This window comes from Malus sylvestris, chromosome 7 (genome assembly GCF_916048215.2).
Source record: "Malus sylvestris chromosome 7, drMalSylv7.2, whole genome shotgun sequence".
NCBI classification, from domain to species: domain Eukaryota; kingdom Viridiplantae; phylum Streptophyta; class Magnoliopsida; order Rosales; family Rosaceae; genus Malus; species Malus sylvestris.
The window spans coordinates 34690463-34704792 of NC_062266.1; the positions used below are offsets into that span (position 1 = coordinate 34690463).

At 38.4% G+C, this 14330-nt stretch overlaps 3 protein-coding genes and 1 long non-coding RNA gene across 10 annotated transcripts; 3 read left to right on the top strand and 1 right to left on the bottom strand.

Annotated features, from left to right (window-relative positions):
- The first annotated feature begins 372 nt into the window (after positions 1-372).
- Positions 373-5316, top strand: LOC126629169 (serine/arginine-rich splicing factor SR34A-like). 7 transcript variants are annotated; one of them, XR_007625673.1, is made up of 14 exons: positions 373-539; positions 2497-2620; positions 2872-2937; positions 3062-3136; positions 3233-3344; positions 3472-3518; positions 3597-3654; positions 3826-3875; positions 3955-4011; positions 4256-4335; positions 4446-4529; positions 4626-4668; positions 4977-5110; positions 5187-5316. XR_007625673.1 is itself a non-coding variant. In XM_050299105.1 (13 exons), exons 2-13 carry the CDS (start codon positions 2534-2536, stop codon positions 4995-4997), a joined length of 780 nt encoding a protein of 259 aa, XP_050155062.1. In that variant the 5' UTR covers positions 373-539; positions 2497-2533; the 3' UTR covers positions 4998-5316. The 7 variants fall into 7 exon arrangements, 5 of the variants coding, with proteins under 5 accessions (XP_050155062.1, XP_050155057.1, XP_050155060.1 ...); XR_007625672.1 differs by having other exon boundaries at positions 4256-4529; XM_050299105.1 differs by having other exon boundaries at positions 4977-5316.
- Positions 5317-5441: 125 nt separating this feature from the next.
- LOC126629170 (60S acidic ribosomal protein P1-like) lies at positions 5442-6611 on the top strand. Its single transcript, XM_050299106.1, has 2 exons — positions 5442-5900; positions 6052-6611. The coding sequence occupies exons 1-2, from the start codon at positions 5832-5834 to the stop codon at positions 6349-6351; spliced, it is 369 nt and encodes a 122-aa protein (XP_050155063.1). The 5' UTR covers positions 5442-5831; the 3' UTR covers positions 6352-6611.
- An 809-nt stretch (positions 6612-7420) lies between these two features.
- Positions 7421-9591, top strand: LOC126629171 (uncharacterized). Its single transcript, XR_007625674.1, has 2 exons — positions 7421-9214; positions 9289-9591. It is a non-coding gene; the product is annotated as an uncharacterized LOC126629171 (long non-coding RNA).
- Positions 9592-9626: 35 nt separating this feature from the next.
- LOC126629168 (uncharacterized) lies at positions 9627-12585 on the bottom strand. Its single transcript, XM_050299099.1, has 6 exons — positions 11725-12585; positions 11230-11392; positions 10937-11113; positions 10746-10829; positions 10490-10571; positions 9627-10365 (listed from the first exon to the last, which is right to left on the bottom strand). The coding sequence occupies exons 1-6, from the start codon at positions 12009-12011 to the stop codon at positions 9899-9901; spliced, it is 1260 nt and encodes a 419-aa protein (XP_050155056.1). The 5' UTR covers positions 12012-12585; the 3' UTR covers positions 9627-9898.
- Positions 12586-14330: the final 1745 nt, after the last annotated feature.

Sequence of the window (14330 nt, forward strand, 5' to 3'; positions counted from 1 at the left end):
ACATGCTATAATCCGGCGAAGCGCTTTTAGCAAGTGCTTATCAGATAAGCATTTTAAACTGGATCTTAGTCTTGGGTCACACAATTTGTCTCATTTTAAGGCCCAAGGTCCTTCGCCCAAGTTGATCCTTAATTTTTTTTTTTTTCAAACGATAGATTTTGTTAGATTAGATGTTAGACTAGCTACTAACGGGGTTTGAACCCACGCCGTCATACAATGACTCAACGCTTTTCCACCTCTGTAAGGACCACTTGCAAGTTGATCCTGAAAATTAGAGCCAACATTATAATTTTGATATCAGGCCCAAAGCCGAAAGTTGATATCAGGCCCAATACACTTCCCTAATTACTTAATTACCACACCGACCAAGTAAATCAGAAAATCGACCTCAGTTTTTCTCTCTCTTGCAGTTTACCGTATAAGCCCAATTTTCTCATCTCGTTTCTCGACGGAGCGAAAGCGGAACCCTAGCGATCACATCTCAAGCTCTTCGGCTACTTCGCACGCGTCCAGCTCTTAAGCTCTCCAATCAATTTCCGGTTTGATACTAGTCCTGTATCCCCATCTAATTCTTTCTGTTCGCATTAGTGCAATTAGGGTTTTTGATTTGGGGGTTTTGTGGGATTAATTATACTGTATGTCTAGGGTTTCGTAGGCGTTGTCATTGTTCATTGAGTGTTCGATTCATGTCTTGTTTGTTAACACTGTGCACAATTGTGTTTTGGGTTTTCTGCGACCAATAGGTTTTGAATCTTTGATTATGTATGGGTTTTGAATTTGATATCATTTTGTGGATATGTTTCTCTGACTACTGCATACAATACCTGTCATGGAGTATAGTAAAGTTTGAAACTTGATTGCTGTTGTAAGTGGGTTTTTTCATCTGAAGGAATCTCGATTTTCAATTGGTATTTACCTCGTGGACTCTTTCTTTTGTTTTTGATATTGAAAGACATAAAAAAAGTATGTTACTAATGTTGCTGTACTGTTTCGAAGCGACTTCATTTTGTTTTTTACATGTAATTATATAAGTGGTCAACCCATAGATTATTTTGGAAATATTGAATAGCTTTTGCTTTATCATGGTTACTTTATCATGGCTTACCAAACATAAGACTAGGACATGGGGTTCAGGGGTTCAGGGGTTCAGTGCTGGGTTGGGGTTCAGGGGTTCAGTGCTGGGTTGGTTGGGGTTCAGGGGTTCAGTGGTCAACCCATAGATTATTTTGGATATTGTTCATATCGTCACCTCATTTACTGGTCTCAGACAGTAATTGTGGGAGTAGATATTAGACAAATACCTTATAGGTGCAGCAACTATGGGTGATAGATTTAGGGAACTTCTACCGTGCAGGGTTCTTTACATTTCTAGGTAAAGTGTTATTGTTTGATTAATGAGTTTCATCTTATTCACTTATCCCCATGCACGCAATGCAATATTATATCCTTCTTGCCTTTCCCGGGGTTATGTATTGTTTTGAATTTTTCAGATTGGAGCATCAATCAGGATGATGGACTTCCCTATTATTGCTCCAACTAGTACAGCTTGTAAATTTTTTTTAGTTACACTGGAAAAGGCTTTGTTGTTGTTGTTGTACACTGGAAGAATTTTACACCGTTTTCTTGTCCTACATGTAATTTCATGAGAAGTTGGGTTAAGAAACAGAATCCATGAAGCTGGGAAAGTGCACTATTTCACTAGCTTTTCCATGATAAAATTCAGAATGTAGTTGTATGATTTATCAATTACGTGAGCCTAGAGACTCATATCTCAATCCCCTACCCTGGATATGGTATATATTTATGCAACTCTGCAAGAGTTAGTGAAAGTAAGTTAACTAAGGGATATGAATTAATTTTCCTGGGTTTTCATTCTTTTTGTTTTTCAATTATGTTAAAGAGGGCTGAGTAAGGTAAATTCATAAATATATGTCAATCTTGCCTGATCCCATGACACAGATGCTTTCTTTATGATAGATGGCAAGCGCTTGGACAAATATGAGCTTTGCAATCGTACATAGGGATATAGAGAGGGAGTGGGAGAAATCATTTTGGACTTATGGGTATTATTTTTATTATGGGAGATTCTTGCTCACTCTCAGAAGATCTATACATCTGCTAAAATTCTGGAGAGGATAAAAAAAAGGTCGTACCCAGTGCACAAGGCTCCCGCTTTACGCAGGGTCTGGGAGAGGTGAAGGTCGTACCCAGTGCACAAGGCTCCGCTAAAATTCTGGAGAGGATGAGGAGATCAAATTTTATTTCAATATAAATAATGCTTTGGAGCACTTTTGGAGCAAATGAGCAATGGAGCTTGTGGAGCACGGCTCACCTCGAGGATTGCTCTCTTGGTTTGCTTCATAGTTTGGTTTTGTTTTTCTTTTGATATTGTCAACAGAGTGTATGCAGATGATAATTGGACACTGAAGCTGTAGTGTTATTCTATTTTCAAATTGTTGGACAAAACATTTATCGGAATTGTTTTTTTTAATGCAGTAAAAAGTTTTGAACTGGAATCTTCTGGTGTCAAAAAATGAGTGGTCGATTTTCTCGCACAATCTATGTTGGCAACCTTCCCTCAGATATAAAAGAATGGGAGGTTGAAGATCTATTCTACAAGGTTTGCATGAAATTTTCCATAGAATTTCGCTTCTTTTTTGTATTTTAGCATAACCAGTGCATTTCATCATGGTGTTTTGAATTATTTCCAGTTTCTGATGCATATGAAAGTACATTCAGTGACTTCCATGCTTAATGTACTTAACAACACATTGCTCAATGTATATGTATGATATGATAGTATTTTTGTTTTGTATGTGGTGAGGAATGCTCAAGTTAGTAAATCATTCTAAACTGGATTTACTTTTGCAGTATGGCCGCGTAGTGGATATTGAACTGAAGATTCCACCACGTCCTCCGTGTTATTCATTTGTTGAGGTACTTATAATGGTTTGATGCATGCATTAAGACCCTGTTGGTTCTCTTATGGATTACTGTGTGTATGTTTGGCCACCACCTGTTATATGATTACTAGTAATCTCTGCATGTGTTTGGTTTTTAGTTTGAAAGTTCTCGGGATGCAGAAGATGCAATAAGAGGGCGTGATGGGTATAACTTTGATGGTTGCCGTTTAAGGGTACTAAAAGATCCCTAGGCTTACTAAAACAATATGTTTGTTCTTTCATGTCTTTGGTTACTTCATTTATTGATGTCTCCTTTAATCTCAATACAGGTTGAACTTGCCCATGGTGGTAGGGGACCATCTTCAAGTGATCGTAGTAGTGGATATGACCGAGGCAGTGGTGGGGGTCGGTTTGGCGTTTCACGTCATTCTGAGTATCGAGGTGTGTTTTCTAGGATATTACATTACTAAATGAGTTAAACATGCTTTGCAATTGTCTAAGTAACGTTCGGTTATATATTTTTCTTAATTGTTGTTTATTGCTTGACCCATAATTTCATTTTGTCCAGTTATTGTTCGAAATCTCCCTTCTTCCGCCTCTTGGCAAGACTTGAAGGTGTGGAAACTCTTAGTCACAATTTTGTATTCAAATAATGTCTGCAATATTGGTGTCTTAACTGGTTGTTGATTTCAGGATCATATGCGTAGAGCTGGTGATGTGTGTTTTGCTGAGGTTTCTCGTGACAGTGAAGGTATAGATTTAAGGATCAGAGAATAAAATGTCTACGGTCCTAAGAGCATATTACTTCATCAAAGATCGACATTACTTCAGCTCTGATTACCATGCAGCTGATGTTGGTCCTGAATTTATATGCTTTTAATTTTGTTTCTTCTCACCAAATGGTATTGTTGTTTGTATGCAGGGACTTATGGCTTAGTTGATTATACCAATTCTGATGACATGAAATATGCTGTGAGTTGTTGAAATACAGGACCTTTACCTGCCATTAAGCTTCACGCTAATTCACTTGGTTTTTCTTTTTCCTTTTCAGATCCGGAAGCTTGATGACACTGAATTTAAAAATCCTTGGGCAAGAACTCATATTCGGGTAACTTTTATGTTTATGGAAGTTTTCTTATATATCCTCTCTTTGGGATAGATGTTTCTATGCTTCCTAGACCATCGTAAATCCATGATTTTTGTGTAAAATATCTTTCTTTGTAATCGTGGAATAGGTCTTTTGAGGGGTCTAGAGTAGTTTATGTGCTTAAGCATTACACTAATGATGCTGACAGCTGGACATAGGTGCACTGTAAGAACATTGTCATGTTGTTTGTGCATCAACTGAACAGGTTAAATATTACGATAGGAGCCCCTCAAGGAGCCGTAGTAGAAGTCGTAGCAGAAGCCGGAGTGTAAGAAGGAATCGGAGGTACTGGAGCTGTCCCAGTTCTTTTATTTATTATCTTTTTATCATTATTTTCCTCTGTTTTTCTTGCTTCCATGTGTGCCACATCTTGGGAGTTATTCTGTATTATGCAGCAAGTCGTTGGAGCGATCTGTATCAAAATCGGTATCAAGATCAGTATCAAGATCTAGGTCTGCATCTCCTGTTAAATCTTCCAGGTATGTGGCTTTGTTATATATTTTCCACTAGGTGGTTCTGGTCCTTCAATTCTTGTTTTTGTTTATGATATTTAATGCATGTCTATATTATTGCAGGCCAAGATCAATATCAAGGTCAAGGTCAGAATCACCTCGTCCGGTAAGTGGAATCTCGCTCTGATAAAACAAGTTTGTGTGGCACATAACATTGGAAGGCGATATTTATAAACTTGAAAGGGTAATCCGAAAAACAAAAGCAGGTTTTGCAGGATAGTTTTGGTCTGGGGTAGGATAATAGAATTTTTAGAAATGACCTAGAGCAACTAGCTGTTGTTGCCAGATGCACTCAGACCCATGGAAAGCAAACGTTAAAGAAATACGCCACACCAACTGCTAGCCGCATTATTAAGACATGACAACATTTATGTGATGTCCTTGATGCTTACTTTGAACTTGATCTGTTTTCAGGCGCGGTCGGGTAGTGCCTGATTCTCTGGCAAAGTCATCTTCACGGCTTCCTTGGTGTTAGATGCGAGGATTTGTTATGTCCGACTTGTTGAAAATGTCACTTTTAAGAACCTTAGTTGTGCGGCCAGTAAGTGGTTTTTGTAATGCCAAGTGATTTTACATTTAGTGGTTGCGTAATGTTGTCGAGAATACTTGGTCTGTTTCAGTCAGGACATCTTCCCCAAGGCTATATCGTCGGATTTTCCGTTGCTTGGTTGTTTTGATTGTGTGCGCCCAAAACAAAACTAAAATCTATTGGTTATGAAGGTTGTGATGCTACATGGTACTTTTTAAGCTCTTACCATTTTGGACTCGCAAGTCTGCTATTTACGTATGTTGGCTAATGGCTATTAGTTTTTTATTTTTTGAATTAAATTTTTACATATTTTACCACCATCGAAAATCTTGCTGAGAGGGGCCCTCGCTAGTGCTTTATCGATGTTTTTGTGTTCTAAGAAACTCCTGTTGGAAAGTGCTTTTGGCTCCTTCAAAAGCAGTTCCAAAATGGAGCTAATTAACTAATTGTCTTGATTATTGGAAATATTTTTGAAGCACTACGTAGTATTGAAATCAAATCTACTGACTAAAACACCCGTATCCGTTATCATTGAGCCGCGTCCGATTACCCGACTGCTTTATTACGTGAAAATTGTGCCCCCAAAGAAAGTAAAAAGAAAATTGGGGCTGTTGACAATTGCCGTGGTCCATAATTATTTAAAAAACCGTGATAAATTCCTATATAAAACCCCATTTCCAAAAACCCTAGTTTCCTCCATAACCTTTGCTTGTGCGTTGCGCCACCCAGTAAGCGATACAATGTCGACCGCCGAGCTTGCTTACTCCTACGCAGCCATGATCCTTCAGGACGATGGCATGTCGATCACTGTAAGTACTGCTCCTCATTTCCTCCTTTTTACGAATATATACACCTTATAGTTTTATCTATATATTTATTTGTGCAGTTTATATTTAACTTAGGACGTAGGTTTTCGAGTTTCTTTCGTTTATAAATTTGTTTTACGCTGGATTTAAATAGGCTGAGAAGATCGGCGCCTTGGTGAAATCTGCTAATGTGTCAGTGGAGTCATGCTGGCTTGGCCTCTTTGCCAGGCTCGCAGAAAAGAGGAACCTGGAGGATCTTTTTTTGAATGCTTGCGCAACCGGTGGTTCACCTCCGGTAGCCGTGCCCCCTTCTGCTGCTGGTGCAGGTGGTGCTTCCAGCGCCGCTGCCCAACTTTGTCAAGGGGATGATTTTCGGTTGCTGATATTGTGCCCGCTACTTCGATTGCGACTGCCTTTACCCAGGGCGGTAGCGTTGGCTCTGGCTATGACGTAATTTGTACGGAATGTGGCGGTGTTGGGAGCCACTTTGGTGTGCGTGGTGAAGACTGTTTTGAAGGATTGTGATTATTGTGGAGCGAGTGGCCATTGGTTTGTTGAATGCCAGAAACATGCCACATTAAAAAATCTAAGATTTCTTATGTACAAGTGAAGAAAATATAAGTAAATTGTAGTACTAAGTAAATAATTGTACTTTCTTATAATGGAGAAAATAGAGTTTGAGGGTCGCATAATCTTAAAATATAGTTGGACCGATGGAGTTGATATGTCATAGATCTAAGGGTTAGTTTGAGATTATTATGCAAGTGTTTGGTAAACTATAATGCTAAAAGTATATTTAGCAATAAAAAAAAAGACAGGTATTATATCAATTTGAAAGTTTCATTAAAGAATATTGTTTACCCGCCTTCTATGAAAAAAACTTTTTTGAGAAGCATGATTAGAGCTGCTTCTGATTTTTGCTGTTTTAAACTCACGATTTTGAAAAGAAAAAAAATACTTTTTTTTTCTTTTACCAAACACAATTTTAGCTCTAAGTTTTTTAAGAAGCTGATTTTCAAAAAAAAATTGAGCAACACCAAACAAACCTTGACGTAGACTATTCATAATTTATATTCGTGTCATCATCATCAATTTGATATGATCACGTGGCGTGGGGATAGAAATGTGGTGAAGTGGTTAATGGTCATGATCATGAATAATACTAAGTAATACTAAGAAGTCTTAATTTTGTAAACTAAATAACATAGAAATTGATGATCAAATTATTGTTTAAGTGTTTTTTTTTCTTTTCGTATTGCTTAAATGTTAATTAACGTGCTTATTTCTTATTCGTGACACATCATTTAATTTGCAAATTTAATTTCCTAGTATTACTCTTAATAAATAATGATATGTGATTAGCATTTCTGGTACGTACGAATCTCATCCAGAAGCCACTAGAATTTGGACACGACATCATCCTCGCACTCTTCCGAAACTTCTTTCAGCTATGCATATAGATGGAGTAGTGTCTCCCCTTCTATTCACATCTCTTTCCCTTCCCTTTCACACATTGTTTTTTTATCTTATTGTCTCTATACACATTCAATATAAAATGTAAATATAACTTAACCGTATCTGTTTAAATAAGAGGAAAGGAAATAAAAAAAGATTAGGTGGGGACTCCTCCACCCATATAGATAGAGTCGACAAAAAATATCACAACTTCATGTAATCACAACATGTTAGACCGAACAAATGCGATTTGAGCCATGCACGTGGTAACTCGTACCAAACGTCCTCCTAATTCCCACCGACCTTCTTGTCGGCTCTCTCATCTGCTCTCACTTCCCTGACCCCTTTAAGTACCCGATTCTATTCGTTTCTTTGCTGCAAATAAGTCAAGAATCAGATCAGAGCCGTAGATTTTCTTGATCAAGGTGACAGCAATGTACGATGATGTCCTTGGATACGATTCAGAAGCTGGGATGGAGCTTCTCCAAGAACGGGAAGCCCCAGGCCGAGTAAAATACTTGCATTAGTTCAGCAGCGGCGGTGGCTGCGGCAGAGCACGGTGGTAAACAAGCGCAGCAGCAAGGACGGCAGCGGAGGATGATGCCGTCAACATTGCCGAGGTTTGCTCCGGAACTTGACGGGGTGCACTGTTTCGAAACCATTCTTCCTTGCTAAATCCAAAATCAAATCTGTCGCTGTCTGTGCATGTTGTCTTTTTGTTGTAGCTTTGCACAAGAAAAGTTGTAATCATCGTTTATAACGTGATGATTAATCAATGTATGCACTACAAATTGCCAACGTAATATTATTAAAATCATAATTTTGAAAGTTTAATGAATTAATTAAAGTCTGCAAGTCCAAAGTTGCTTACCATGGAAAGAATCGGATGCATGTGGATTGGGATTTGGATGTGGTATGTGGATTTGGATGTGGTTGGCGGCACGTCCGATAGTGGCGGGGTCACCGACTCTTCCACTTTAACCCATGTAACACTCCAAAAGCTAACCTCAAGAATCAGATTAATCGAATCGGATCATTACCTTAAGTCAGGGTTAGTTAATTTTGGAAGATTTTAAATGAATGAGCGTTTTTAGGGAAGATATTTTTCGTTCTAAAAACACCACAGTTATGTGTTTCTTGCAGGAAACACTTCAAGTGATATTTTACGATTAACTTGCATTTTTGTTAAGGATTGGTTTTGAAAATATTTTCTCTAAAAGCGCATTCAATCATATAAAAACAATTTCGAAACGAGCCCTTCATTAATTACATGTATATTTATATGGAACCATAAGTAGAATTATTTATGTAGATCACTAGTGAATAGTTTCCTCTTTGGTACAACGAAATGATTACTCTTTTGTTGACTGAAAGATCACGGATTCGAATCATGGTTACAACCTTTTTACAAAGTAAAAGTAAATTTGCTTACGATAGACGTTCCCTTCTCCCCGATCCTTTCAAGGGTGAGAGCCTTCTTGGTTGGGATTACCGACTAGTGAATAGTGATCATGACATTGGGTCTTTACTTTTTCCTCACTTTACCCTCTTTCACAGCTTCCTTTATATTTTCCCCACCTTCCATTCTTTTGACAACAATCTTTACTTGTCCTTACCACCAAGGCATCTCGCATTCCTACGCTTTACTCTCTCTCCCGCCTCTCTTTCGTCACCTTTTCTCTCTCTATTCAAACTTAAAACCTACATATATTTACCCACAAATTTATCATCACCGATCCACCAACACCTAAAGAGCAATTATTTCTTCTCAGGCTGCAATGGCTGTGTATGTGTCGATGCCTTTTCTAGTTGCTGCCGCAACCGGGATATATTTCCTCGACAAAAACCATTACCAACCAAAGGTTAGTCCACCTCTCTACTAATATTTCCGTTATTGATGCTTTCGCCAGCTGATATTTGAAAGTTCTTGAAGCAGGAACTCGGAGCTGGGATTCGAGCAACCATCCAAGATGTTGTAGCAAAAGCGAAGGCCAAGGCGAACACTACTCAGATGCCAAAGTTGGCACCCCAATTTGACGGATTAGACTCGTTTGAAACCTTGGTCGATCGTTAGCACCCCTAAACCCTGTGCGAAAGCATGTATCTGCTCGTTCAGGCCCTTAATTTACGTAACGAATCGTAGCGACACATGACTGAATCTTTCCGCTCTTGTTATATCTTCCCTCTGTACATACTTCATCCAATATAAAATATGATCGATCTACTTATCATCCAATAATTTAAATTTTCCTGCAATATCAAAGAAAAAGAAACAAGAGCAATAGCTAGGTATTATTATATCTCTTCATCATCTAAGATACACATGCTGAACTCCCTAAATTCAGCAGCCTGCTGGAAACTTCAACAATCTGTTAAGTTTATGTACAACAAAATATATCTGTTTTCTGGATACAACTTAAACGTAACAGTTACATTGTTTATTCAACCGAAAAGCAATCTTTCATTGTTTCTTTCCCGTTGAACAATAGATAAAAGGTTTTATTCAGGATCATTTACCAAATACCAGCCAACGTTCTTGGTTAGGATCAACTTGAATCTCGATCACTCTTTGTTTGCAATTTCTTTCCTACCTTTGCAAGCTTTCCGCCTACCCCAAATATCACCACCTTCATCAGGTGTCCCTTATTAAGAGTGCAAGCAATGATTATTGTCCCCCCAAGTATTAAGAGCTTGGGTATGTGCCTAACCGCAGGCTTCTTGGATGCAATCACCACCTCAGTTTGTGATGAGTCTTCTGTGGCTCCTGAGGATTTCAGGTACCCGGGATGTATTTTCGTGTTGATCTGAGCCATAAAGGCTGGCCGGGAAAGTGGTGATCCTGCTGCTCTTTCCTTCTGGTAGGTGCGTAAGCCAGCCTCAATCTTCTTGACTGTATCCCACATCCCTGTTCTTATTCCAAGTTTTACAATTTCCCATGGGAGTCCATTATCTTCGTAATGTAAGAATATAACCTCACACGCAGTCAGCTGGCCGTCAGCCCTTCTTGATTCCACTGGTTATGTACAAAAATGTCACTTTATTACAGATTGAACAGCTCTATCGACTCTAACATAGTCACAAGCGGAATATAAACATATTATTTTGATGAAAACAGATCGAAGATTGGCAGAACTTACCTGCTTGAATGCACCAACTTGAGAAGTACAGATCTACACGTACTTGCTTGTCATGTCTTGGAACAGAAGCATAGGGCACTCCCTGAAACATGAAAGACAGAAAGCTTCTTATGTTTCATCAAACAAAAATTGAGAAACTGCTGCTATCTTTTAGTTCGATCTGTCAATTTATATCCGGTGTGCAAACAATGTGTCATCAAATGAAGTGTAACAAGAGTGCATCGATGAATAAAAAAAAAATTTCCACTCCGCATACCTTTGTCACGCAATAATACAACCTCCCAGATTCCCAAATTCGACGACCTATGATGTATTCTCTGTCTTTACAGAAAAACGGGAACTGCAGAACGGAAGGCATGGCAGAGATAAAGAATATGCAAGGGAGAATCAACCAGTAAAAGTAAAACAAACATTGACCAGTTAGAACATACAAAAGGGAAGCCTTACCTTCTTAATCCACAGCGTCACCATGGTTCCTGTGGTCGGGCATTCTTCTATGGTTTTCGCATAACTAAGCATGTCATCCCACCTTAGTCGAAACTCGTCATCCCAGAAGAAGTCCCTCACTAATTCCGGCGTTGCATCCTCGTAGACAGTTCTGCTACGATATTGAGGAGGACCGACCTATCAAATCCCCAACAAGAAGAATACAACACAACATTGAGAAAACTGAATGGTAAAATCAAAGAGCTCAACAAAGCGGCTGGCCAAGAAAGCAAAAGTTAAGGGAAAACCATTACCTTTGGATCCCTACGCCAGCCTTGGTAGGTCATAGTTGGGGTGGAGCGATCCATCATCTGTATCCATGGAGGACCTCCATCTTTCATATCTACAAGCTCGGATAAAACCTCTAAATCCTCCTCAGTCACTACAGTCGGCTTCTCCTCATTCAGCTGCGATGTGCTGGATAAGTACAATCAATTAGTGAGTATTTTCAACGTCATAAAAAATCTATCCAATCAAGACTAGAAACTTCAACACCATTTTCCACTTTTTATAGTAAACGATATTTATCAGATAAACTTCAACCGTACATCAAAACGTCTACAAGACATCACAGACGCCCAACAGTAAAAGTAATAACAACTAAAGAAACCCAAATTATAATAGCATGGTACAAGTAACCATTTTTCAATCGATACAAGGGATCAAAAGTCAGAAACAAATAACAAACAATTGTAATAGCATGGTAACAAGCATGGTAACAGAAGTATGTTCTGACAAATACCAAGTACCTGCTGCCCTCATCGAATTCGGTAGCCGGAGGCGATACAGAAGGAGTTTTCTGAATTCCCTTACCCATGCAGCGAGCTTCACAACCTTGGGAAACCAATGACTCAAAACAATTCAAGCATAGAGCTGACGAAAAATCAAAAGCGTTAGGCACAGGGCAGCCTAGTTTGTCCTTGTCATTGCCAGAGAATGCCCACTTTGGTTTCCACGACCATCCGATCAAAACTCCAACAAGCAATGCCAACGAAATACCCAGAAGCACCATCAAATACAAACCTGCGACCTCCATTGTAGTATCTGTTGGTGTTTCCACTCTCTCCAATACCTAGGACAATCTAAACAAAGCCTCCATAGAATCCGTACATAACAACAACAACCTACGAAACCTAGGAAACCCCACCAAGAAGAAATACCAGAGAAAAAGAAACTAAACAGAAAGCTGCATACTTTTTTAAAAGATTTAATCAAGTTGGTTTTTTGCTGCCGATAGATATAAACCAAAAAAAATATGCATAAAGCTTGAAACTTTGGAAAAAAAAAAGATCAAACCCAGAAGGAGATATCAGAAAACAGTGGGTGGAAAATCAGGGAAAGTTATTGAGAGGCGGGAAGGAGGAGTTCGGGATTCATGTGACGGTGTCGTTTCAATGGCATACACTGAGAATTGCGGGAGAAAAATGAGGAAAAACAAAAAATAGAAGCTGCAAAAAATAGAAGAATTATCAAAAGGAAAAAGAACACAACAAAAAAAACTCCAAAAATCGTACGTTTGTCGTTCTACATTCGAATTTCCGAGTACATATCTTTGCCTTCCTGCCAGTGCGAGTGGCTCTTCAAATTTTCTTGGATTTAACGTTGGCTTAAACCCTTTTAAATTTTTGTTCTTGTTGTTTAAGTTGTGGCGACGGCATCATCTTGTTTGACTATTTTTGGAGGGGTGTGATATCCACACACCCCATTTTACTTCTCACACACCCTTCTAATTTTTGGCCGTCAGATAGGATGAATTGAAGAAGATCAACGGATAGAATTTAACAAGGGTGTGTGAGAAGTAATTTGGGGTGTGTAGATAGCACACCCATTTTTGGATTTTGCGGGGGCCAACTGTTAGAATTCACGCTTATGGATGGAGGCTCACATGGGCATATGTCCCACTCAAGTGATTCATTTGTTAAGTTGCCAACTACAATTATATAATACATACGCGTTATCTTTGAAGCAAATATATGTATCTAATGTCCAACATACCTACATACTGCATATAATTCATATCAATTATTATATGAGCAAAAATGCTTTTGTTCTGTCATTTAAATCGAAAAACCTCTCTCCCGCGTAATCATGTATTTATATTTTTCTTATCACTCTGCCACTTTCCACTACTACACTGAAATTTTAGTAACATTAAAATTGTGATACATCATCATTTGAAATCAACTCTATTATCATATTGGGTATAAGCTATACCGTAATACAGTTATCTTAGTTGATTTTCGAATTGCCCCCACTAGAAGAAATTTCTAGCTCCGTCCCTGTTCGCGCTCAACCACTTGTCTTCTCATATTTTTGTCTGTAATAGTTAATATGATGTGAAGTTTGTTAACTGTGAAGTGAAAGATTGATTCTTAACCAGTATTTAGGCTACTTATTATATGCCATGTGATTAACTACTTGTCAACTACTTGTTAGGCGAATCGTAGTTGGTATAAAACTATAAATGATCAAATTTCGGGTGGCAATTACGGACGCGACACATTATACGGTTCGAATTACGAGTATATAACCTGATGTGTATATAATAAATACAAATCAATTGTGTTAAATTATTATTATTATATAATTTTGCGTGTTGATCAATATGTGGGTTAACACAAACGTAAGACATAAACAAGTGAACAAGAGACGATCCATTGCCACCAATTTTGCTTCCAATTTGTGCAAGTTAATAAGATGTGAATTTGGTTAGTTTTAGGAGAAAGACTTATATGAAATGAATTTATTGTGACATTGGCTTCCTATTTCGATAAAAATGATGTGCGTAAGTGTGACGACACATCCCTACTTTTCAGTGTGATTTCTTTTTCTGTTGGTGTGAGTTGACGATTTTACTCTTCTTGGACAAAAGTGGAATCTGATGTGGACGTGGTTTTCGGCTTTCAGTTTCATTTTCCTAGTTTCGTACTAAATTAGTACTCATCGCTACGAACCTGTGAGCACGTTTTAGACTCGAATCGGATCTGTAACGAAAAAATTACGCTTCGTTAAAGTACGTTAGTTACAGGTATTTTTGTACACGCGTGTACAAATTATCAGTGTTTGAAACACTGTAGGGAAGCAGATTTTGTACATTAAAAATTATACAAAATCCACCAATCCTTTCCCTAATTGGTGGATCCGGTCCCCCTTTCTTCACACAAACCACCAATCAAACTTTTGATTTTTCCTTGAATTCATCCTTACCACCCAATCAATTGCTTTCCCTCCTTTGAAAGCAACCAATCAGATCATCACCATCAAACCCTTCACCTAATCAAAGAGCACCATTTCTCTCTATCTCTTCTCATTCTCTCTCAAACTCGAAACCTCTCTCACTCTGCAACTCCCTCAA